The following is a 26,750-nucleotide window of genomic DNA, read 5'->3' as shown; positions in this document are numbered from 1 at the left end:
GGCGCTCGGTAAACATCAGTTGGAAAACCTGCCAAGACATTGAGGAAATCCTTATTCTATATTCGACAGCGTTTATGAAACTAGAGGCTTTTGTTGTTTCTAATTTTGAAACGTCTCGTCTGGTTCCTTTTTGATGAAAGAGCAACATGATTAATGGCCACTTGCTCCACGGAATGGGAAGTGCCAGTGTATCGAATAATTTTCAGTATTAGACGATTTGTTGATTCAATAGTAATACTTTTCTAGCGTTATGTTACAATTTCCTATGCAAATATAATATTTCAAGTATTTCTATAATAAAAGTTCAGACGAGTCAGGTGGGGTGTTGTAGGTGGCCACTCCAGGATTCATCTTGAACATTTAATGGGAAAATGGTACAAATTGTGTCTTACGGTCAAAAATAGTGCGGTGTGTTTTCATTTTTATGAAATCTTGTTCAGATTTCGCAGCAACACTGTCTAAACCTTAATCCTAGTAAATCATCTTTAATAATTTTTGGAAAAGCCAAAGATCGTGGAAGGGTCTTAGATAATATCGATTTGCACATTATTGGACATTCTGTGGAACTTACTGACAAAATTGAATGCTTAGGACTTCATATAGACTACAACCTCAGATTTGTTCATCAAGTCAATACTCTCATTCAAAGGTCGTACGGTACTCACAACATATGTATGCAAACAGACCCTATCTTAGTAGGTCTCTCAAAATTACCCTTTCAGACGTACTGATTCTATCTATGTTTGAATATTGCGATGTCGTTTATGGCACTTGTATCGATTCCATAACTTCTGCAAGAATTCAGAAAGTACAGAACGCCTGCATTAGACTAATATTCTACTTGGCAGAGATCATGTGAATTGCATTTCACCTGTTTCATTCACAAACTGATAAAAAACAACAACCCACTTTTCTGGTAAAGAAACTCCCTCCCAGACATTAGATACATTCAAGAAACCTTAGATTTAACAATAATTTTGACATTCCGAATCATAACAACTCTATCTATGAACGATCCTTTACGTATCATGCTGTAACAATGTATAATCAATCCAGTGAATCTTTGAAAAATTCATCACTACCGCTATTCAAAAGTAAACTCAAAACTGAATTGTTCAGTCAACAGTGATCCAAACATTTCATTTTATTATTGTCCTGAAATTGCCATTTATTTTTTGTGATGTTTCGTTTTTTTTTCAAACGTGGTTGAGTGGAAGGATAGCGCTTTGCTAAACTCCGCCACGTAAAATAAAGACCTTTTATTATTATTATTAGTATGTCTAAAATTTCCGAAATCTTGCATGGCATGATAGATCCGATATGCTGACATCCTCAGCAACTTCTCTAATAGTGATTCGAAGAATCTCTATGACAATTTTATTCACTTCCTCCACGTGTTCAACGGTTGTTGATGTGCTAGGGCGTCCAGGGTGAGCGTCGTCATTCACATCTTGACCTTCTGTGAAAAGCTGGTACCACTTGTGAAGTAACCATTTTCCTGACTCGAAGCCCAATCACCGTATGCCACTGTCAACATTTCAAGGGTTTTTGAACACGCAGTTCCATTTTTACATCAAATTTAATGCAAGTTCTTTGATCCATTTTTATCGATAGCAAGAAATCGCCGAGCACGCAAAAAACTTCTATTTTTTATGCCTCTTACCAACGAACTAACCATGCTCAACAACTGAAACAGTACCAATTTAAAAATTAAAAAATCGCTAATCGAATAAGTTTTGTGAACACACTTCATGGTTCATGATACAGTCTAAAATCATTGATGAATTTTCATTCATTCCATGAATTGAAGTCAAAAATTTTGTTTCAGAAGAACATGATACCAATATTACATTCATGGTTAATGTGTCCAATTATCACATTGAAATCTCTAAAATTTACGAAAAACTGTCCGAACTTAATATCAACAAAGGCCCCGGCCCGGATGGAATTCCTACAACTTTTCTTAAATCATTTAGCTTCATTTTAGCTCGACCACTCATTTGATAATTCCCTATCATCTGGCAAATTCCCGGGATATTGGAAAACCTTATATGTCACCCCAATATGTAAATCAGCTTAGTGCAATCCCTAAAGTTTTTGAGAGCATCATTTTTGATTACCTACCTTACTTATGACTGCTTCCCAATTATAGAGACCCAACAATTCGGATTTACATCCAAAAATTCAGCCGAACTGGGTCTGATTACCTGCGTTGATTTTGTGTCTGATGCTCTGTCGGATGGTTTGCAATTTGCAAGTTGACTCTGTGTACACTGATTTCTCCAAAGCTTTTGACAAAGTTAATCATGAGCTATTGATCTATAAACTTTGTTTATATGGTGTTGATGGGCAAATATGGCAGTGGCTCAAGAGTTAATCAATACTATTCTCATACCATCGCAGTTACATCGGGTGTTCCACAAGGTTGACATTTGGGACCACTGTTGTTTAACTTTTTCATCAACGATCTAATCAGCTGTTTCCATGAAAGCGAAGCTTTGCTATTTGCCGACGATTTAAAATGTTTTAAAATAATTAAAAGTGAAGCTGATACATTGTGTCTACAAAACGATATAGATTGCGTATTTAACTGGTGTTCGCAAAATAGCATGTGTTTGAATGCATCCAAATGCCAAATTCTTCGCTTTCATCGAACACATCACCCAATCACTTTCGAATATAGTATAAATAATCGGACCTTACATTCTGCTATTGAAACCAAAGATCTAGGTGTGATCCTAGACTCCACACTTAGCACACATTTTCGATGTAATTCAAAAATCTATGAAGATGCTTGGCTTTATAAAGAGAACCACTCGTGATTTCACCAACATCACTGCTATTAAATCTCTTTATTTTTCCCTGATTAGATCTCATCTCGATTATTGTTCCACAGTTTGGTCCCCTCATTACGTTATACAAAAGTGAAACTTGAGGCCGTACAGCACAATTTCCTGCGATATATTGCCTGCAAAATGCATGTATACTATGACTATACTGCATTGGAATGCATTTTGAACATACCTTCTCTTGAGGCTCTCAGAAAACAGAGATTTAATACTTCTATTCAACGGACTTATAAACGCTTTATAAACCATATTCTTCACTTAGCCATCTAATACTTACTCTCTTCTTGTGTTGTTGTATTGATATATATATATATATATGGAAAAAAGCCAAATATAATAATGAATTATGCAGTACTTGCCAAGGTATGTAACCCTCCTTTCTTGAATTTTTAACACTCAATTTAATATGGTTTTTTTTGTTTTATCTTCCAGCTGTTAATTACTGAAAAATGTTACCCACCTTCACTGATTAAAAAAGAATTTTAATGAAGATGCCTCTGGCCAGAGGCGAAACGTTTAATTGAAGTCTTTCTTTTCGTATATTTTAATTTAACATGTGCCCAATAACCCAAGAAAATTAATCGAAAATACATACAAGGGCTCAAGAAATTACACTTTCTTATATATATATATATATATATATATATATATATATATATATATATATATATATATATATATATATATATAAAGCGAAGGGTACATTGAGAACATTACGGCAAAATTGTAAATCAAATAGGTAAAAAATGTACTTACTAACTTGAGGTTATAGTAAAAAGTCAGACGTTGCAATGAGAAAAACAAAGTTAATATTTTTCATCATGTAGAAAAGTGTCACACATTCAATTTTAGAGTTTCAGAGAAAAAGTACAATAAACTTATTTAATTTAAACATTTAAAAGATTTTGAAATTTTAAAATTATTTCACTGGCCATGCTTGACACTTACTAGTGGCGTGGTAGCAACCATAAAGAGAGAGGAAACAGGAAATATTTGAAATTTGATAATTGACATTCTATTTGAAGTTTGAAAATTCGACAGTAAAAAACAAAACAGGATTACCAAAAGGCACACCAACACCATGGTTGACACTAGCAAATTCAAAAGTATATAAATATAGCTACAGTGCTGCCAAACACTCACAAAAGAAGTGACTGGTTGTTTTGACAGACTCAGCACCAAACACTATCTGTTGCTTGGGAACCTGAAGGAATGAGTTCCAATTTTAAGATGTAATTATAAATGTTGCTGAGGTTGTTGAGCTCAGTCTATTGGTATTCCTTTTGATAAAGAACATTTCTTTAAACAACCGTTTTTGTAAATTGCTTTCAGTACACAAAACCCAGTTCTTTGACTTTGAGTTTGACTGCATTCCCAACAATAAATAAATAAATAACATAGGGTTGTGTGTGAAGAATATATGATTAGGTCTTTTATTGCTTTTTAGTTTTAGTTTATAAATAAAAATTTCGTCACGCTACCCGACCTTTTTTTTTCTTCTAAAATACAGATTTTTTTAAATCAGATCTAATTTGTGTTTCTCACATAAAATGGAATACATTGGGAATATGAAAATTCTGTAATGATTTATTTTATCATAACATGTAACTTCAATCTGACATTCAGATTTTTTCCACGGTATAATTATAAAGTAATTGTGTCCAACAGAAAAACATTTCTTTTAAATGCTCCAGTTATATTGATAACCTTGGCAAATTATCTGTAGTTAATTTTTTGTGGCAAATAATTTTTTATCATTTGCCTTTATGGGTTCTTTAATAATGAAATACTCTTCAACTAATTTATTTGAAGAGCCATAGTTGTAGCTCCTAAGTTTATGACTTCCAAAATAATGGGACAGCATTTTTTGCCTGTATTTTAGATATAAAAATCTTCAGTTGCATTGTTGCGCCATCTCTCGCTGAGTAGAACAAACCAATTGAAATGACAAAATTGAATTCAATTATTGACCAGTTACCAGGAAATAAAGAAATCTGTCTGCCTGAGAAGGTAAAAATTTTATTTACATGCTAGTTGATGAAGTTAATGATTGAAGGAGGAAATATACTGGGCGTTTCTTAATAATATTCCAATATTCGAGATAATTTTTGGGTTTGTCTTGAAAAACAACTTGATGTGAACATACTTTCTGAAAGTCTTCTAAACTGTACGGTTTTAAAGTTGAAAAAACTTCATTTTTTTGTGAACGAACAGGAATATAGGTGATGTTGAAATTATTCCCAATTCTTCATGTACTCCTACCCAACTGAATTCTAAACCTCTACATCAATTTCTGGTACTTCCTATACTTATAGATGATTATCTGGTTCAAAACTTCCCTTTTCATGACTTGTGAATGTGAACTAAGCCTTTACATTTATCTACAATGTCAGAATTTGTATGATCTTGATATGGTTCATTTTGATGACAGACAAGTGGACTAGAGAGACAACTGTCAGAACTGTTCATGAAACAAAATCGCTTTTTAACCTGCAAACATGATTGATTTTTTTTATGGTAATATTAAAAAAAATATCTGTGAAAGATGTCATCTGTGAAAGATGTGAGTCATAGTCATTTATTTTCACCTTTTGTCATACAAAGTACATAGGCACGTCTTACAAGTAACATTTCATAAAGGAACACATAAATATGTAGGTATATACAAAAAACATAATTATGATTTGTCGAATGAATAACACAGAAGTATTACATTACCAACAATCCTGAATCAGACTAATTCGTTTTAATTTCATGATCTGGTCAATTGGTCCATTGTGGTTATCTACTCAACAAGAAATGGTAAAACAAGTGATGCTTTTTTCGAAATTCACATAAAAATACATTTTTCTTCTGAATTATTTTTTTAATACTGAGATAAAACAACTCTCATGCTGAATAAATCCTTTTTCCAATGAAAGGTATCCGAGAAAGTGAGAAAAACCCCAATAAGTTTCAGCCCACAACGAATAATATCTAACTATCATTATTCTTATTATCATCGTTTTCCCGAATCGGTACGATTGGTCGTCAACTTTCCCCCGGGAGGCAATAAAAAAGTACTCCGCGAGAAACCCGGAACGGCACCTATCGACGACCTCGACAGGCGTCGTCGTCGCGTGCTGTAAAATTCGAGCGAGAGAAGCGAATTTCCCGAGAATTTTCCTGATCCGTGGAAGCGCGGAAGCTGCGGGAGTCCGGCTGGCTGGCGCCCGACGACTCTAGCTGTTTTTCATCATTTCTTCAGGTTGCGGCACCCCTCCGATCGCCCACGGAGGGACACTGGCGGGGGAGTAGAGCACTTTATAAAATGCCAGATGGAAATTTTTGAGAGAATGTTGAATAATCCGATTCCAGAAACAGAATTGTTCTCATATATCTTGTCGGTTAGAGTTTTCAATAATCATTTGGTCCTTCGAGCCGGATAGGGAACCTACGAAGCTACGGTATTCTCTATTTCGAAACAAAATTAGAGTCACGATTAACGGGGTCTTATCTTTCAACTCAGCCCAAGTCAGTCGATAAGTTGAGCACGTTTTAACTGACACACCATTTTTCTAAATGCATGTTTGTCTTCAATGTGTTTGAAGAAGAGGAAATTAATAATTAACGAATTGTCATTACTATTATCACTGGTAGTTGACAGTCACTCATAGATTATGTATTCTGTTTCGTGAAAAATAGTTTTATTTCTTCGTATCCCCTTTTTGATTTCCATCCCTCATTTCTAATCGATAGAGTTTCTGTGACATGAAAAATCGCCAGCACTTGACTCAACTATCAAATATATATCAATTTATGCAGATATTGATAGCATTTTCTTCAAGCTTACTGTCATAATCAGTTACTGATCAACAATGTTATTACTGTTATGCAATGAAATTGCAGGTTGAAAAATATTATGTAGTTTTGTTTTTCGAATTGTCCACGTTTGTAATTATTTAGTGAAAAATAAGAAACTCCGTTTTCTATGAAGCATCCAAAATCTTCGAATTTGTCGGTCAAACTTATTAATCCCATTCAATTTCCATCATTTTTAGTTTGGTTCCAAAATAACTACTTGCAACTTGTTAGTGTTCAACAAAATAGTTGAAGTGATACCAGATATGAGACACGGTATTGCGTAACTATGTTTTTAGTTTAATTTGAAATCGAAATTTCCTCTCTCAATTGGTAGAAAGTTCCTCTGTGATAACTATTTCTTTGACGACCAGAAATATCAGGTCAGGTCCCAGTCAGTCTCGCCTTTGGTAGACATCGTTTCAGAAAAATGAAATGTGAAACTAAATCCCAAATAGCTTTGTGTTTTTCGCAAACCAAATTTTTTTGCAACCCGCAGAATCAGATTGAAAATACCCAATGAGAATGTATAGTTTCCAGAAACATTTGACTGTCGCGCCGAACTGGCGCCACCAATCACATTCTCCCGTCATTTCCTACCCTCGGACCTGCTCCCCCCTCTCTCCGACCAATGAGAGCGCTCTTCGTTTCTTAGGGGATGCTGGATCGTAGGAGGTCTTGGCAAACACGAAATTGCGTCATTCGAGAAGTGAACATCGGGTTGTTCGGTAAGCCACGACGTTTTGTTTGTAGTGGCTGTTCCATCCTCAGACAGTTAAGACATAACCTCAAGTTTTTCTTGGGTTTTGGGCTTGTAGTATCTCTTCAGAACTGTTTAAGTTTCTGCGAGGTCGTGGGCTCACTGGAGTATGGCGTAAGTACACTTTTGTGTTTCGTGGTTGAGATTTTGTTTGTGAACATTTACAGATTTTTCATTTTTATAAATTTCTTATTCTCAGGTTCTTTGATATATGCTATTTCTCTTAGTCGGATATTGAAAAACAGTATGTTTTGCTGATCTACTGGAAAGTATTTTTAGAAAATGCGTAAAGTTATATACCTCTTTTCTGAATACAAATTTAAAGTTTGTTTTCATGACCCTTTGAAGACAAAATAGAATTTTATCAGCCAAAGAATCTTTTGACTTTATTCGGTATATTTAAAAAAAAATTCAAGACGACAAATGAAAGTACAAATATATTCTAGTAGAAAATAATAATGATATTGAATTTCGTACAAAATTCCTTGTATCACAACTTATTACTTTTTGCGTTGAAAAGAAAATGTTTTCGACTATTATTATGTACAAGATGTTCCAAAAATAAACTGAATCAGGTTTGCTGGTGTTTGTCTTGAGTTCTTTCAGTGTACACTCTTGAAGGAACTACAATTTTCAGATACCTCAGCACAGATTTCCTTGGCTGAAAATGGTGAATTGTCATGCCAATCAAGCTGTGCAACAAGCTACCAAAACAATCAAATCAATATAGACGGAACTTCTGAAGAAATCCTTTTATTTTTTGTCTAAATAGTAACATTTGAAATGTGATCTTTGTGAAGAAAGTATCCGTTCATTATTATTATTACTAATATTATATTATTTTTATTATCATAGTCCTCTCGGAGTCCAAAAATGTTCTTGTTGAAAATCTTGACAAAGTATTCCCTAAAATAGTTCATTAGGTGTGAGATCTGGTGATCCTGGTGGCCACTCGATGGATCCTCAATGACCAATAGGAATGAAATACCTACAAAGTATCGGAAAAAAGTGAATGAGCTTCTTCTTGTTAATACTTTCATCGTTTGAAATTCAGGACCTACTACGTTGTCTTCTCTCAGTCAGTTCTTCACATGAACGGTATTTTTATCTCTCTTCCTGTTTGAAATATGATATAAAGTAATGTCAGAAAACGATAGCAAAATAATCAAGGTCTTTCATTTGAAAGCAACATCCACGACAAACACACTGAATCGGAAGTAAATTATCTTGAACAAATTCGACACACCCTGTCGGTTAATTTACAAGCCGATTGCGTGGTTTTGACCATGAAATAGCAGATTCCTTGCGTAATATATAATGCTCATAATGAATTGAGTTAATTTATTCGTGTCATAGTGTCGTCCTTCTAATTAATCAACTAAATTTAGGAAGCATTTTAGGTGGTGAGGAGCAAAGGTTAATTGAAAAGAATTGATTTGCATCAAATAGGTATGGTTTAAATTGAAATGATTCGGTGCTACCAATTCAGGATAAAATAATATACGAGGAATTTTCATGAAGAGTTTTCTATTGCTTGTCTTTTGAACGGAGTTTTCGACATATGAGTAACTCAAAATGTATGAATATTATGTCCTAGAGGTGTTCCACAGTTTGGGACGCATAATGATAATGCATGGCCTGCGACCATGAGAGAGCTGAACTAGGTTTGGTTCTCGATATTGAACGAGGTGATTTGTTCAGGAAAAGGTCTACATCAAAGTCGCAGAGATCACCTCTCTCTTACGGTCAAATTCTTCCACAATACTGCAGACCTCTACTCATCAAAACATTTGGCCTTTGCTTTCCTCAGATCGAATAGTGGCTGAAGTCGGAAACTAGGGGTTTGTCATAGCCTGATAGGGTGATGTATTCAGCACCTTGGTCTACCGTAGTCGAATGATGGGTATAGATCTTCCTGATACCAGGTGCAGCTAGGCGACTGAGAACCTTATGCATTCGCTTCGGTATGTCTAGCATATGCGGTCTCAACCTATATTCATCGACATGTCACGGCTTTGAGAGTACTCTATTAATACCTTCGGCACTCCTACGGTATTTACGATACGCTGGTGTTGCCTTCGCTCCGGGGATATTGAATCCGTTGTGAGAGTTTATTAAAACTACTCGTTCCCCACCTCCCGGGCTGGTAATAAACCTGATTATCAAAGTGAGGCGATATTTATTGGGAATTTTTCACCTCCAGGTGAGGTGATTATCGTCCTCAAACAGAAGAAAAAACGGATGAAACCCAGACCACTCTGTTAAGATGATTGTTCTGATTGTGGAGTCCTCAATGGATTGATGCCTTTTCTACTCTAAAATCTAACACAGGCACTAAGGAATTGATACATTTCACGGGGACACTTAAGCTGCCAATTCTCAACTTATCAAGAGTGGTTAGAGGCGGCTAAGAAACGCCTATCCGGCATCAAGTCAAAGTTGAACGAGTTGTAATCCTAACCTGTTTCAGCATAATAACCGTGGCATTCAAAGAAGGACTTTGAACATTTCCTCCTATCAATTACATTTTTGGTGAAGCAATGATCAAATAAGCGTTGCCTATTTCAGTTTGCAGCTGACGAAGGCAAAATTAGACAGATGTATATTATGCATAAGGTAAGATTTAATTTTATACACAAGATTGAAACTTCTCGAAACACAAGGAGCTAGATCAGGAGCTCGAGGAACATACATATTATTTGTCCTCTTTGATAACATTTTTCAGAGAATCTAATATGACTAATAGTAGACATAAATATCCTCTGGTTCTATAGTAATTTGAATTGTACGTGGGAGGCCTTTCAAACAAAGTATTGTACCACATAACGATGACCAATTTTCTCCGTTTTCACAAATTCACCGAAAAGGTTCGCTATTGATGGCTGTCAAACAAATACTGAACAACGCAGCGTCTTCAAACTTGAAACATATGCTTCATAGATTGTGTACTTTCTAATGCCGTGATGTCTTTTAAACAACTACCGCCATCTCTAGGTCAGGCTGGGTACTTCTGGGACCACCCTGGTATTATTTGTTCTCTTAGATGACATTTTTTCAGAGAACCTGATACGATGACTTATAATAGTAATAAATGTCCTCCGGTTATATAGCATTTTGCATTGTTTGGGTAGTCACTCATGTGCTATGAAGTACCTACATTATATCGACTGATTATCAGTTGTCATCCAATAGATTATTATATCGTTTTATTACGTTGGGCGAAAGTCAGTTTTCATTGTTGATTTGAAGAGTTTTCTTCAGGGAAAATACAAGTTTACATTTTGGCATTTTTGCCATTCCCTTTTATGTGTGTTTTGTCAGGGTGAGTTATGAATTCTGTACTTATTTCTATTGTTTTCCTTGGACATTTCCATTCCGCAATTTTGAAATTTAGTTACAATATGCCTTTTTTATCTACATTTCCAATTATATGTGTTAATGAAGTGGTTTATATCCCATCGAATTGAGATAATTATGTTTTGAAAAGGCTTATCCGATTCTTTTCAATGTATCTAACAAGATATCAGTTCTATGTGCATTTGATAATTTTTTTGAATACAAGTTGAAGATATGATATATCATTTATTACTATCATCAGGGAAAGATTGACAGTCTATTTTTCTTTGTACATCTCACATATTATGAATTTACCATACAGTAACCACAAAAAAATTTGTCACTTGAAAAGCTGCTGATTTATTGTTAAATAGAGTTTCTGTTATTGTTTTCGTGATGTATGTAGTAAAGGGACGTTCGAAAATGTGTATTAGGATCAAAACTTTCTGTTCTTCACTAAATAAGTATATGGACCAACAAAATTGTCAATCCTGTTGGGTTTTTGTAATGCATTTTTTCAAAACCTATCATCATTTTCTCAAAAAAGAAATTTCACAGCCCTTTCAAGCCATAGGCGGGAACTTCATACAGTAACACTTTGACACTAATGAGAGAACTGATGATGGCTGCTGAAGTAGGAGTGGAAACGTTCGGTACTACAAGTGCCAGTCGACCACAGCTTACCAGCTCGATTTTTTTTCTCTCCGGCCGGGAAAGCCTAGGGACCTAGGCTCTTATACTAATGAATTCATTATGATTCTTGATGTTCTTGACTCGTGGCTGAAGCAGCTGACATAATTATTCACTACTCGTACATATATTTTTGTCCAAGACTTTTAAATCATTTGGACTGATATTTTGCTTCTATTGGATCCCAGCTGATAAACATTGACCCCGACAGGTTTTAAAAAACTCCTGTTACTCCGGGATTTTAAAAAAATGGTTATTTGATTTCCACTGAAGGAGAAATTATTCACTTTCATTTTCCCTGATATACATGACTACATTCTCAACAATCGCTGTAAAAGTGTGGGTGATACTTGTGAAATTTATTGATATGTTAGTTTATAATGAGTATATTATAATAATATTCTGCAAAAATTGAGGGATTTTCCTATTTTTGTGTCATACAAAATTACTAGGAACATCAGTACACAGTAACATATTTAATAGTAATTGTCATTTCTGTTATCTCAATTGATTCATTTTATTTTTGATAGTGAACAATTTCGATTACAATGATGATACTAGATTCATTTCACGGTAAATTTTGTCATTGTGTTGCAATGTACAAACTTTTCAATTCGAATCGGAAAACTTTCAAATAGTGTTCAAGCACAACTATTTTTAGCTTTTGTTTATGTTGCTTGGTTTTATTTTATACTTTGAAATGAACTGAAAACATTCCCAATTAGATTAAAAAAGGTCGGGTATATTTTTAGGAGAGATGTAGTTAAAGTTTCAACAAGTCTAAAATAATTTTGAATTTTTGAAAAAATGGTTGAAATCTGTTATTCCGTTAACCAGCTGTCGCCCCCTTATGAAAGACAATCCTCAGAAGTCTCAACTTATGTGAGCTAAGCATTAATGACACTTTGCTTTTTAATGTGCGATTTCTAACACGGGGACATAAACCAACCTTCTCATTGGGACTTGAATAATAATAATAATTGTAATAACTTCATTCATTTGAAAGGTTTGACACAACATAATAATAATAATAGTCGAATAAAGAAAAATGGCGCTTACCAACCACCTACTGACCGACTGTTATTCATATTTATATTGATTTATACAGGGTGGTCGGTAATTAATGAATAACCCGGTATGTACAGCTAGATCTACCTACCCATATCCTACTCGTGAAAAAAACAACCCTAGTCAAAGCTTCAGTTGTTTTTCTAAGGCATTTTTGTGAATTCAAACTATATTTTGAGTAATTATCTGTTTTTTTTTTCTAATTTATTCATTTATATATTTATGTCCAAACAGACCTATCGGTCTCATTACATGGATAAATTAAACATTGTAACTTAATATTAAAAAGAAAAAAAAAGTGCATAATGCAGCAACAGCACACATAAGAGCATTATACACTCATATCCAAGATATAATGCAAGCAAATGCTTTTAAATTCACTTTGTGAGAGAGTCGAATCCAAATCAAGCATTGCATTGAAGTTGTTGGGTAGTCGAAACATGGTCGCAAGAGGGGCCCTAGTAATTGTTACCAATCGAGGTATATTGAACATAGCCAGTGTTCGGGTTCTGCGAAGAGGTATATTAAATTTTATCAAAGCTAACAGTTCAGAAGAATTTATTATATTGTTAATAATTTTGTAGAGAAAAACCAACATGCAAAGGGTAAGTCTATGTTCCAAAGACAAAATTTTAAATTCATTTCTCATTAATTGTTCGTACTGTATTATAATCTGATCTAGTGTGATATTTTTTTAAAATACAAGTATCTCATAAATTTATTCTGTATTTTTTCAACTCTCTGAAGTATTGTCCGACTTTCTCCTGACCATATTATTGAAGCAAATTCTAATTTAGGCCCAACCAGTGTATAGTAAAGACACTTGATTGTATTAATATTCTTGGAATTTTCAGTTTGTCTTATCAAGTATCCCAACATACGATTTGAAGAACTAATAATTCCATGAATATGATTTGCAAACGACAAGACATTATTGTATGTTACACCTAAATCCTTGACTTCTTGGCAGCACTCATTCCTATCAATCATCCCTAACCTAACCTAATCATCTAATTTTTTTCGATTTTAATAAATAATGTGGCAGGCACTCTTAGATATTGTGAAAACTTATCACGGACGTTCATTCGTTGTGAAAATATTGAGGAAAAATTTATATAAAGAACTAGTCACTTCTTGAAAAACCGGAGCACCGAAATCAAATGAATGATACTTATGGTTGTCCTTGTAGACCCAGTTCGAAAAGAAATACTTAACAATTAGCTACATTATTATTATCTGGTTATATATAGTGCGACCCATGATAACATAACGGTGTAGTGACTTGGTGGAAAAGAACAAAGCAATTGGGTAGGACTAGGCTATTAGGCGGCATACAAAGGCTGGCGTGCCTAAGTGTCGCGGGAGCCATGAGAACGACCCCAACTTGAGGTCCTACTCGGACTTCCACCATTGCACATCTAAAGGGTTTTTCAATAAGGGCGGATAGATGTTAAAATGGAATAAAACAAGCTGTGTGTGAGGTATTAACAAAATTATTTTTTCATTTGAAAAGCGCATGTATGCCATTAAGTGTGGAATATGACATCATTGAAATGCCCGCATCGGCTTCTGACGCTGGCACGGATCCGAGTGGTCCAATTTTCAATGACTCTTTCGCATAGATCCGGCTGAATTTGAGCGATGGCCTGTGTTATGTTCACCTTTAGGGCATCGGTCGATTGTGGTTTATTTGCATAGACCTGCGACTTCAAAAAACCCCACAGGAAAAAGTCTAGCGGGGTCAAATCGCATAACCTTGGTGGCCAATTCACATCATCCCTGCGAGAGATAACCTTACCCTCAAATCGTTCATGCAAAATGTCAATCGTGGCGTTTGCTGTGTGGCACATAACGTCGTCCTGCTGGAACCACATGTCTTTTAGGTCCATATGGTTCAATTTGGGCCATAAGAAACTGGTTATCATCGTTCTGTAGCGCTCTCTGTTGACGGTGACGGCCTCACTAACGTCGTTTTCATAAAAGTACGGACCAATTACGCCGCCGGCCCAAAATCCACACCAAACGGTAACTTTTTGAGGATGCATTATCACCTGGTGAACCCCGCGTGGGTTGGTATTGGCCCATATACGACAATTTTTCTTGTTAACACAGCCATTCATCAAAAAATGCGCCTCGTCACTAAAGATGATTTTTCGGCCAAAATTGGGCTCCTCTTCCAAACGATTCGAAGCCCAGTCAGCGAACAAACGGCGTTGTCTATGGTTATGAACTTTGAGCTCCTGGGTCAGTTGGATCTTGTACGGGTGTAGGCCCAAGTCCCGACGCAAAATTCGCCAAGTTGAAGTCTGCGAAAGGTCGAGTTCTTGTGCACGGCGAGGAATATACTGCCTCGGGTTCTGCTGTACACTTTCACGGATCGCGGCGATTTTCTCGGCCGATCTTGCGTTCCTTGAACGTACGGGTGTTGGCTGATTGTTTACTGAACCGGCCACCAAACGTTGAAGAGTCGACTGTGAAGGGCCACCACGTCTACCGTAAAATGGGCGCAATGCGCGCAATGTTTGCGTTAACGAACACTCATTTTGATAATAAAGTTTTATCATTTGAATGTGCTGTTCAGTCGTGTAACTTGCCATGATGATTTGGCATAAACAACTGAATAATAAAGAAATGATTTGACAGATGTCACCAAAACAAAATGGCTGCCACGGGGTGCCAAAATCTACCCGCGCCAATTGAAAAACCCTTTACATACAAAGAGAAGCTCGACTGGTGACACACAGGCTAATGCAGGGGCAAACCCCAATCAGCCAGTCACACGGTGCAGAATATTAGAAACTGTACAATGAAGTGAAGGCGGATCCAATACTGAGAATGCCCGTGGATAACACAGTTCCACAGTACAACTTTCGAAAAGATTTCAAAATCATCATACCAAGTAGAGATGACTGGCAAAACGGTCCACCGGTAAACGCGGAAGAAACTTGGCTCAAAGACCCAAGGTCGGGGCCGGTATATACGGAGGCAGAGCAAAGATGAGAATCGCACTCAGCCTCTGACATAATGCAACAGTGTTCCAGGCAGATGTAGCGGCCATCCAACACTGTATAGGGGAAATAAACAGGCAGAAAGCCACAAAAAAAACGATTACCATTTTCTCCGACAGCCAGGCAGCAATTGAGGCGCTCAGCTCATTTCAAATCTTCTCAAGATTGGTGGGAAGCTGTCTGAGCTGAGTACCCAAAATAAGATCATTCTTGCTTGAGTGCCCGAACATGAGGGTCACAAAGGCAATGACGAGGCCGATGTTCTAGCCCGTGAAGGCGCATCCAAGTCTATGTCGGCCCAGAACCTTGCTGCGGGATAGCGAAAGCATGTATAAAGACATCCATAAATTCATGGATGCAAGCAGAATCGATAAATTGGTGGAATGAGCTCCCAGGAATGAGGCAGGCGAAAGAGTAAGAGGAAGAAACCGCACTGCATCTGCTCTGTGAATGCGAAGCGATAGCAAGATGCGGGGAAGAGAAATCGAAGGCTGCCAGCTATATGAATGGGTCAGTGTCAAGGCTATGGAGTCTCATCAAAGAGATCAAGCTAGACAATGAGCTCTAACAACCAAGGTGCATCACATTAGATCTAAAAAGGTAGCAGTGAATCAGGCCATGGGCCAGCTTTCCGACAATCTAATCTAATCTACATTATTAATCAGAAATATAAGATCGGTAAGTACTATTCATTGGAGAGAAAGACAGCTACAGCTTTTGATATTTCAGTCATGTAGTGGGAATGTTGAAAGAATTGCAATATTTGATTAATCGTTTGCCTTAAATTGAAATGCAAAAAATTTTCTGATTTTTTTTTTGGAATCAGATGATTGACGGGAATACAGGAAAGTCCTTTGTTCAATTTTTAATCATGGTAACTCCAGAAAAGTTACCGGAATTCTGTACTAATCATCTTTGTTGCCTCAACAGATGATTTTGTCGAGAATTTATTTTTTGAAAGCTATAATTCGTGCGCGATTCCACTCACGTGGCGTGCCTGGATTTCCGTATCACGCTGTATTTTAATATCGGTGGCAATAAACCGAGACATAAAAGTGAGTTAATGAGATATTTGTCGAATGATGAATACTTGAAGCGACCCTTTTCGCCTCCTTTTAACACTATTATACTGTGTGAAAGCACGCAGCGGATATTGCATATGGAATGAGATGGAAATTCATCAATTAAGTATTCCGCTTCGACATATTCGACGAAATTAGGATATTTTATATACATCCTTCAATTAAATGGTGCCCTAGCCCCTGCCCTTTGAGAAAGGAGGACAGTTTACGACTGAGCGGAATGCAGGGGAAAAATAGTACTGTACGAGTATGATTCTTTCTGATTCATTATGACATCAAATGGAAAACGAATCTTCATTTATGGAGCGACTGCTTCGGGAAAGGTTTTTTCTTCAAAACATGTACAAACTTGTGTAACTTCGCAATTTTCAACTTTAATACTCATCTCTGACGATTCTCTTGAGAACTCCAATGTCTCGATGACCAAACTTCTGATGTCAAATATAAATGATATTTTGTAATATAACCGTATATGTGTATTGTATTCATATATGGTTTTATATATCATTATTGAATATACCGACCGTTTTCATTGTGATAAATGCTCATTTCTGATTTATTTATTTTCTGAAATGAATTTGGCAGCGGCTGTCACCAGATGCAGATTTCTACGCATCAAATTTTGAATATCAAGACAGGTCCGAAAAAGCTGTATGGTTCCTGCCGAACGCACGAGGGCCGGTCTTTTTGAAACCTAACTACACCGTGTACCTTTTTGAGATTGTTATCCTTCTTAGATCCACTCCGGAACGAGGCAGGAGGCTAATACTCAAGGCTAAAGGCCTTTCAACTACCCTGAAATGGTGCGGGACTAGCTCGAATAGTGAGCCATTAAAAACAACAAGCTTCAGATTAGGCTTATATTACAAAACCAAAAAAAAAGAATAAAAGGGTATGTTTATAGATCATAACAAATAACTGTAATAAAATATAACATGAAAGTCCAACAAAACAATAAGCAAAAATGTTTGAAAAGTAAGATCAAAATTTTTATAAGAAAGCACATCTCAAATATCTGATTGTCAAACAAAAATTATCTCTTTATCGACTTGTGAAATCTTATATATTCTCTTATAAGGTAGAATTCCAACTTACACAAAAACCTAAATTACTCTACTGGAGTTTTGTGGAAATTCTGAAACGATTATTTGAAATTGCCTGTCTTCAAACTCGTGTGTACTATTTGCTGATATATTTACACATATGAAAGGGGTGTAGTGTAATTTATTGCCCTTCGTCCCCAATACGAAACAACAATAAGACAATTATTACAAAAGTAAAATGACATCTTCACTATCTATACCGACATGGGGGTTAGTAGAAAAAATCCAAATTGACTCACGATACTATACCCTTCTGGTCTCCCTCTCGGGTACGGTATCCGTGTAAAATACTGATCCGTTCTAAGTGTCACCAAAGGAAACAACAATTAACTCACTGACCGCAATTTACCGTAATTCCACTAAATGGAAAATGATATTTTTCGTTAACTATCACAATGGTAGTTATTACAAAGTTCAAAACATTCAATTCTGATAAACAAGACATTTTTTCAGTTTTTCTTTGTTTTCCAACATAGTGTCAACTCAACACACTTCTCCCAGCGACTCTAACGTCTCTGTGACCCGTTCAAAAAGTACTCGGCGTTTTCCTCTGCAAAATAATTGTTCACCAAAATGATTACCTTTTCATTCGACGAAAATTTTTGTCCTCCGAAAGCAATTTTTAGATTAGAGAACAAAAAGAAGTCGCTTGGGGCTAGATCAGGTGAGTTAGGAGGATGGTCAAGCAGTTCAAACCTTAATTCGCGCAACCCCGAACTTTGCTATGTTGGGTCACGTTTGCCATGATTTTATTTTGGGGGTCCCTTCTTCGATTCACCACCCTCATGATTTTGGATACTGAACAAATGTGCTGTAGTATTAGCGCACGTAGCATTATTCCATGAAAAAGGTCGGAATTTTGAATGAATGATAAAGTTTAGGTCAATGTTGGTGAAACATGGTTTATCGTTAGAGGGTCGCTCAATTAAAAAAAGGAAATATAGCTACTATTTATAGTGTCAATCTTGTTGCTATTCGCCTTTAATGCCATTCGACGCCTACGTCTATGCCGTCGACGCCGCAGTGTCGGGTCGTCTCAACGGCGACGACCGATTTTCCGGTTACCCCGGCAACGCAGCATCCCTTCTCCGCTACTTTCCAGAGCCACCCCCTGAATTCACCCTCACTTTCGCGTATGATTCAATTATCAGATGCGACATGTTCCCTTCTTAGTGGTTTATTGACTTATTTCTTAACTGGTCGTCGGGCTAATAGTGTGGGCACTGACGAAAACGCCGCTTATTTTTTGTTTTTTGATTTTGTTCCGGAGTAGCTTCGGTGATCGGGGGTGTTTTTTTCTTTCGATGAAAGAGATGGACGTGATGGATCATAACCTCCTAGGAAATTTGTGTAAGAGGTTTTTGTTTGTCGAGCGGCTCGCACATCGATTTCTTGTCGTGTTTTTCGTGATTGATTAATTAAATGGTGGTTGTCGCTTGTTTTCGACCGATTGCGAATCGGTTTGGGCGAATTTGGAAACAAAGGCGGCGGGGCATAACCTAAAACGCGCCCATTTAGCGAGGTTGACGAAAGCGCATTTTTCTTCATCGGATTTAGTAATTGGGCTTATTTTTAGGTGTGCCGGTAACGTCACAAAACAATTTTGATCTTTCACGAAATAATTCAGGACCGTTACGTTGGAAAATACCGTCTCGAGATCTATAGGTATGAAACGAATTTATTGTTGTATGAAAGAGTTAAAAAAAATCGCAGAGGTCAAAATTTTTAAGAAATTCGGTGTTTATTGTAGGTATAATAGATAAATATAGATGAAGTATCTCCAAAATCACCAAAAATTTGATAAAAAACATACAGCCTGCTTTGTTCATTATGAAAAATACTATATCCGTTTTTTTTCTTGTGTTTTGTCGAATAGTCTAGGAAAAATTGTCCATACGATTCAAGTTATCGTCTGTATCGATTTTATAACGTCTTTATTGCTAATTAGGTCATTGAAAAAAATTTTTCACAAATTGACACGGATTGAATTGAGAATGAGAATGAATTGAGAATTATTTTTTTCGCTCATTCATATCTTTTATTATAGACGCAACCGACATATTTTTAGTCTACTAGGCTTGTGACTTTGTTAATATTTTCTATTTGTTGTACTTATTTTTCTCGTTCTTTTTTTCGATCATATTCAAACGATCCATATTTATTTATATATTCTATTTTTTCCTTTATTATTATTTCGTAATTTGAATACACTACGGCTGTGCAACGGCACACGATTAGTCATTAAAAAATTAATTAAAAACGTCGAAGCCAACATTTTGTCCATTTATTGGACACTGCCATGAATTCATAATGTTTTATCCATGTATTTGGGTTAGCGTCTTTAATGTTTCAATAATTTTGAAATAGTCTGTCACCAATGACAGCCATTTTGACATATGATCGAGTTCATCCCTTCCAATAACTCGTTTGGCTTCCAGGTCTCCCTTATCTCCACTACTTTTATCAGAATTGATATTTCGTTTTCCGACAGCACCATTTTGTGATAGACTTTTAAAGAAACAAGAGGATGACTTGAAGTACAGCTTGTCGAATATATTCTCCTATGTTTGACAAGCTGTATATATAATATAACATTGATTACCATGCATCGTGAGAGTAACCTTCTATAAAAACTTTATTGTTTCAGATCAGTCCTTTCGAAATCAAGATGGCCTTGTCACTCAAGATCAACATACTCGACGGTAACGTTACCAAAACCATCGTCTTCGATCCCTCGACGTCGGTACATGACGCATGTCGAATCATACAGGAAAAGTGCACCGAAGCACATGGGCAAAGTGAGTATAGAACTTTTTTTTGAGATTAGTTTATACATTCGGGAGATGTGAGTTGGTCCGAAACAGCCATCTTGAGTCGCACACAAAGTTGAATGTAACTGATATATACCGGCTGTCGACAAATTCAGGCTCTCTCCTTTTTTGTATCTTCTGGCATCGATGTGGAAATTTGGTGTTCCACATGATATCACACAATTTGGATTGATTGAATCAAAAATATTTTTGTGTAATTTCTAGTTTTACGTGAAATTACCTCAAGTTTGGAATTCAGAATGAAACATCCAGTATATTTATACATTTTTGTGTTTAGCAGTTCATTTTTCATAAAAAATCCTAATTATGGGAAATCTGCATACAAAACGATGAGATTGGAATCTTTGGTGTGAAAGTTGAATAACTTTTTTCAAGATCAATTGCCCTAACACCAAACTGATATTTTTGCACTCGACGCACGTTTCGCCAACAAAGTTAGCATCCTCAGGATCCTGTGGTTGCATCCTGAGGATGCTAACTTTGTTGGCGAAACGCGCGTCGAATACAAAAATATCAGTTTGGTGTTAGGGTAATTGATCTCTAAAAAAGTTATTCATCTGCATACATGTTGAACCGGTACTTGATTCAAATCATTGATAAATAATAAATATGGGGCCCAGAACAGAACCCTGTGGAAGTGCAGTACAGAATCTGTTTCTCCTGAAAACTGCTTTCTTTGATCACTGCATTTTGACTGTTTGTGCTGAGAAAGCTATATTCATGTATCCGATGTAGTAAGATACTCTGATCCATATCAATAATAGGCAATCAAAAAGCAGCTGAAAAAAATTAAATTGTTCCATTTGGATTGTTGGCTCTACCGGTCCTATCTCTAATAACATGAAATTGAGGTACAGAAATGTTTTGTGCTATTTCATGTTTGTTATGATCTGCTAAGAATCAATTTTCAATGCGACGTTTCGTTCATTGAAATACATTATCGGTTTTTTTTTCATATCAGACCAATGGTGCATAGAAACCAATATTCTTCATACATTCACTTCAAATATCTCTCAGAAATATGCAGGTAGATGTCGCCATTCTAAAAAAGCGTCATCAAAATCCAGTCATTGAAAAAAAATCCCACAAACTGACACGGATTGAATTATTATTCATGTACTAGGTTCTAAATTAGAGGTTCATGTTCCTTGATTTCGTTACTATGAAAACTTTTTCCAATATTTTCATTCACCAAAAAGCAACAGAAATGAGCATTAATGCTTAATAAAAAAATGTTTTTGAACACTACTTGTAAATTATGAAAACTAGAAGAAATGCGTGTGCATTCACATCTACCTAAAGATTTTCCAGAGTTCTTTGAGTTCTAAATATGAAGAATATTGAACTTTTTTTGTCTGACGGGGAATTGTATAACCTCAATATATAAAACTGGTGTTTTGTAATCTATCATTATCAACAGTTTTCAGCATTTTACCATCAGAGCCTAATAATTTTCATTACCTTCTGACTACTTTACTAATCACATATCGTGAATTGATAAATGTAGTAATTAAATGAATTTTGAGTAATGCTGTTTTAGAAGCAAAGGAAACAAATGTGGTAATGATAATAAAAAATCGAACAGACAGCACTTTCATTCATTCAAGACCTGTCTGTTGAGACACCCTGTACATTACCTTCAGTAGTAATAAAATGTATTACGGTAGGTATGATTGATTTAAAAAAATTAATCCTATTTATAGGGGAGCCCAAGCGGGGATTTCAGGATTTACTAAAGCGCGGAAGATTAATATACAGGGGGATAGCTTGTATTCGGTTAAGTACCTCCACCAAATATGAGCATCATATATAAGGCCGCCCTTGAAGGATAAAGGATCAGATTAGTAAAAAAAAATTGATCATTAGAAATTCTCGAGCGCGTCAGATTAAGGTAGGGTGAGTTAATTACATGCTAAAAAGTGTATATTGCAGTAATCTGACAATTTGAGAGTGACGTAAAGAAAGAGAAGGACAGCAAAGTTGTTAAAAAATAACGATATTTCGACATTCTCGAGTGTAGCTAATTTTTTTTATTTTGAAGGAAATAATTCAAGGATAACGAAAAACATATAATCTGACGATTTCCGCAACTCAAAATAACAAAAATTCGTCGATGAAGTTTAATGCGTGCAGCTGTGTGATACCTATATTTCCCTCTCCGCGTTTCTATTCCTTTTTCACTTTTTCTCTATCTATTACTATCTCACTCCGTCTTCACTCTGAATTCTGTTGTCATGACGCCATCACAGCTGATCACAGAGACTCGTTCGTGATGAAGATGAAAATGATGATTAATAAATCAATTGATTACAAAGAATTACATTTTTTTGAGCATATTTTTTCAATTATTTTTATATAAATACAAGTATTCTATTTAAAAAACATACACTTATTTATTTGCATTCTATTTCCTGAGCTTTTCAATTAAGTTCAGTGATTTAAGAAAATTGTTTTTTTTGTCATATTATGCGAATCCCTCTAGATAATCGTCAGATTATGAGACGGCACGTCTAGAACATAAAGATGAACCATATATATCCTAATCTGACGTGCTTGAGTATTTCAAACTGGCGAATTTTTTTTGCACATTATAATGATGGCCGCGAGTTTGTGTCAGATCGAAATCGTCAGATTATTGAATCAGAGCTTTTTTTTTGGGTGCACTTAATACCCCCTTGGAAAATCTGACGCATTTGATTATTTTTGTTTCTTTTCACTTTAAACCCTTAGGTACCTACAACCACCCGCATCATGCAAACGATCAGATTAACATACGAACATTATTAAAAATACGTAGGACATTGATGGTATCAATATCTGACGCGCTCGAGTATGTCTATGCAACAGTATTTTTTTACATATTTAGAAATATATAACCGCTTGCCCCACCGATGAAAAGGTATATATTTTATAACATTTTTTTCTTCTTATCATCTAAACATTGCAACCTTATATGTCTCTATGACGCTCGAGTAAATCCCCATTCTGCATCGTGGGCTCCCCTACTATATCAAAATTAAGAATTGTAGAAGTAAATATGAAAATTGTAAACAAGTACGTTTTTAATTTACGACAAAAAATTTTGGTCAGAATCTATTTGAAAAATTTTTGTTTCTCAAGTATTTTGAGGATGATTTTTTATCTTGGAGTTTTTAGAGTTGCACTTTTTATCGTTTGGCTCAATGCTGATCCGACTTTGTTATTAGTTTTATATATTTTTTCTTTGCAGGCAAAGATTATGGACTCTTTCTCACGGACGAAGATAACAAAACAGGGGTATGGCTAGAGCCCGGAAGGAATTTGGAATATTATATTCTGAGAAATGGAGACATGCTTGAATATCGAAAAAAGCTGAGAGCTTTAAGAGTGAAAATGCTGGATGGTGAGTGATATATACTTTTTGCGTTATTGGTAAACAGTTATGAGTACATAGTTCCATTTTGTTGGCGAAAATAAGATTCAACTTTCTCTCTATTTCATCTTCATTGAATTGATGTCAGTCATAAATATCGTATTTTTTATACAGTAAATGTTTTTTTGGTTCGTGCTAGCTTTTTATGACGAATCTAAAGTGGAAACTTGGCACTACAGTCTACGAAACGATCAATTTCCTTGACACTGTATCTTTTTCAGCAAACTGTTACAAACACAATTGTTAATGAAACTGAATTACACTTTAAAAAGAACTTGGTCCTTGGTTTTGTTGGCAGTGTTGCAAATTCAAACTAGAAATTAATGCGATTTTGATATAATTTACTTTGAAGTTGCCGTATCTCCGAAAGTAGACCGGAGCTAAGTTGTGACTTCATATTCGTGATCAGAGGCCAAAAGTCTAGTTGCATTATTTTCCAAAAGCTTTCGCGATCCGAGAAAGCAAAACATTTACCTCGCATAGTATTTTCTCCAAAAACGAATGTTTCAGGCACCATAAAAACGATGATGGTAGACGACTCGCAAATAATAGCGAACCTGATGGTGGTGATTTGCACGAAACTAGGCATCACGAATCACGACGAATACTCTCTGGTGCTGGAAGAACCCGAGAACCAAGAGAACGTCGACAATCGAAACTACGGCACCCTAACTTTGAAAAGGAAGAAGGAGGAACGCGAAAGAGATGTCAAAATGGACTTGCTCCGCAAGAAGCTCCATACCGAAGACGAGGTGAACTGGTTGGACCCCGCGAAGACTCTGAGGGAGCAAGGGATCGACGAGAATGAGACTGTTCTGTTGAAACGGAAATTTTTCTATTCGGATCAGAATATTGATTCCAGAGATCCGGTACAGCTGAATTTGCTGTACGTCCAAGCTCGAGACGCCATTTTGAATGGAACGCATCCCATCACCCAGGACATGGCGTGCGAATTTGCAGGGATACAGTGCCAGATCCAGTTCGGGGATCACGTCGACACGAAGCATAAGCCAGGATTTTTAGAGTGAGTTTTTTTATTGAACTCAATTTTTCAACATGAACATTGATTAGCCAGTATACCAATAATTTTTTTCTGGGTTCTTACAAAATGATATGAGCATGGTTTCGGAGATGTTGCACTGGGATGAAAGTAACTCTAATCTGCCACATTATTTTTCTGACTAGCTCCAAGAACACCACATATCGGGCAATTCCTTCCTAATTAATTTTAGATAACAGCCATCTTCGATGTTTCGTAGATTCAAGACTCCAATAGATTTTTCCACGTCAGTTACCTTTTTAACGGCCTTGAGACTCTTCACTGGTCCCTCTCTTTATTCGAGTATTCTGGTCTTGTTCTAGTCTAAGAAGTCATTTTCTTTGAATATTATCCTTCCTGATTCTAATTATATGATGGGTTGAAAAGTAATCACTTTTGAACAACGCCTTTTGAGTTGCTGTTAGTATCCAACTAACTAGTTAGTTTATTGTATAAGTTTGAAAATGCCCGTATAGGACAAAACTGCAGTAACGTTAGTTACAAAAAAAGTGGTAAAAAACAGAAATTTTCATTTCTCTTTTCATCATAAGAACAACACTTTTATTCACTTTATTCTTTACATCAGCAGGTAGCTGATTCATTTTTATGATTAATTATATGAGCCTTCCATATTAGCATAACCGTTTTATGTTAATCCCATAAATTTAACTGGAAAATTGTTCTCCAGAATTCAGTTGTGATTCAGAGTAAAGAATAACGTTTGTGTTTCATTAACATCGTCATCACAATCAGGAAGTAACCCAGAGCACTTTTTAAGGTGCCTGATTTGATATTCTCAAACTGATCAGAATTTTCAATTGAATCTAATGATGTGGTATTATCATGTTTTGACAATAAATATCGAGTAAAATTATTAACACTTTTAATAAATAATATAGGCCCGAGAATGGTTCCCTGGGGAATCCCTCCAAGTAATTTTCTTTTTGTATGATACATTTTCAATTGACGAGATACACTGATACATATCTTCCTTTCGGGTAACTATGAATGAAAGAATAAGCATTTCGTCTCATACCATGATGTTCCACTTTCTTAGAAGAATTTCACATAATTAAAAGAATCGGGAAAGTATAAAAATGATGCTAGAATTGATTTTCTTTCTGTAATTCGTCTATGATAATATATAATATATGTGACTGCCAGTGACGGCTCATGCATTAGAGAACAGGGGAGGCTAAAGTCATAAAGACTATATACACACTAAAAGGTCCGCCGGAGACGCGAAAATTTATTGGGGTACCACACCTATTTAAAGCAGAACACGTAATATTTGCATAAATGCAAACAAAAATTGTGTATTGGTGAAAATTATACGTATAAAACTGACCATTAAAAAACAAAATCAAGGAAAAAGGGTTGTCTTTGAGTTTTTTAATATAAATGAACTCTTCTCAGTCAATAAATAATACTTTTCTCTTCTGATATAATAGTTTTGTAAAAAATTGCTACAAATATTTTATAAGCACAAGTATTTAATAATGCTTATAAAAACAGGTCTATAAAAGTTTATAAAAGTACATTTTATTGTCCAGCAAGAACCAACGGGGGGGTGAGAGTCGTTTCTTGCCAGGAAAAGAAGGATGGGGTAAGAAGGAAGTCTATCGGCAGTCATTCAAGTTCAATATAATCTGCGAGTGTCCCGCATTTTGAAAGGTGTATTTTATAATTTTGGATAGGAAGGAAAAAAATAAAAAAGAAACTAAAAGTAAAC

The 26,750-nt window shown here is 35.8% G+C and overlaps 1 protein-coding gene across 6 annotated transcripts in view; it reads left to right on the top strand.

Annotated features, from left to right (window-relative positions):
* Positions 1 to 26,750, top strand: part of rhea (Talin_middle and talin-RS domain-containing protein rhea) — a 113,640-nt gene that overhangs the window by 51,772 nt on the left and 35,118 nt on the right. For 5 of the 6 annotated variants that reach the window (XM_074179712.1, XM_074179713.1, XM_074179714.1 and 2 more), the window contains 3 exons: positions 20,384 to 20,534; positions 23,797 to 23,949; positions 24,490 to 25,003. In XM_074179712.1, coding sequence (XP_074035813.1) covers positions 20,384 to 20,534; positions 23,797 to 23,949; positions 24,490 to 25,003 — 818 coding nt within the window. Of the gene's footprint in view, positions 1 to 10,646; positions 10,772 to 20,383; positions 20,535 to 23,796; positions 23,950 to 24,489; positions 25,004 to 26,750 lie in introns of those variants that run through there. The other variant, XM_074179715.1, reaches the window with a different exon arrangement.

This window comes from Leptinotarsa decemlineata, unplaced genomic scaffold (genome assembly GCF_025532065.1).
Source record: "Leptinotarsa decemlineata unplaced genomic scaffold, Ldec_3_MD MMD2_tig00026282_RagTag_RagTag, whole genome shotgun sequence".
Taxonomy (NCBI): Eukaryota; Metazoa; Arthropoda; class Insecta; order Coleoptera; family Chrysomelidae; genus Leptinotarsa; species Leptinotarsa decemlineata.
The sequence above is the reverse complement of the archived record's forward strand: the minus strand, read 5'-3'. Positions and strand labels throughout refer to the sequence as shown.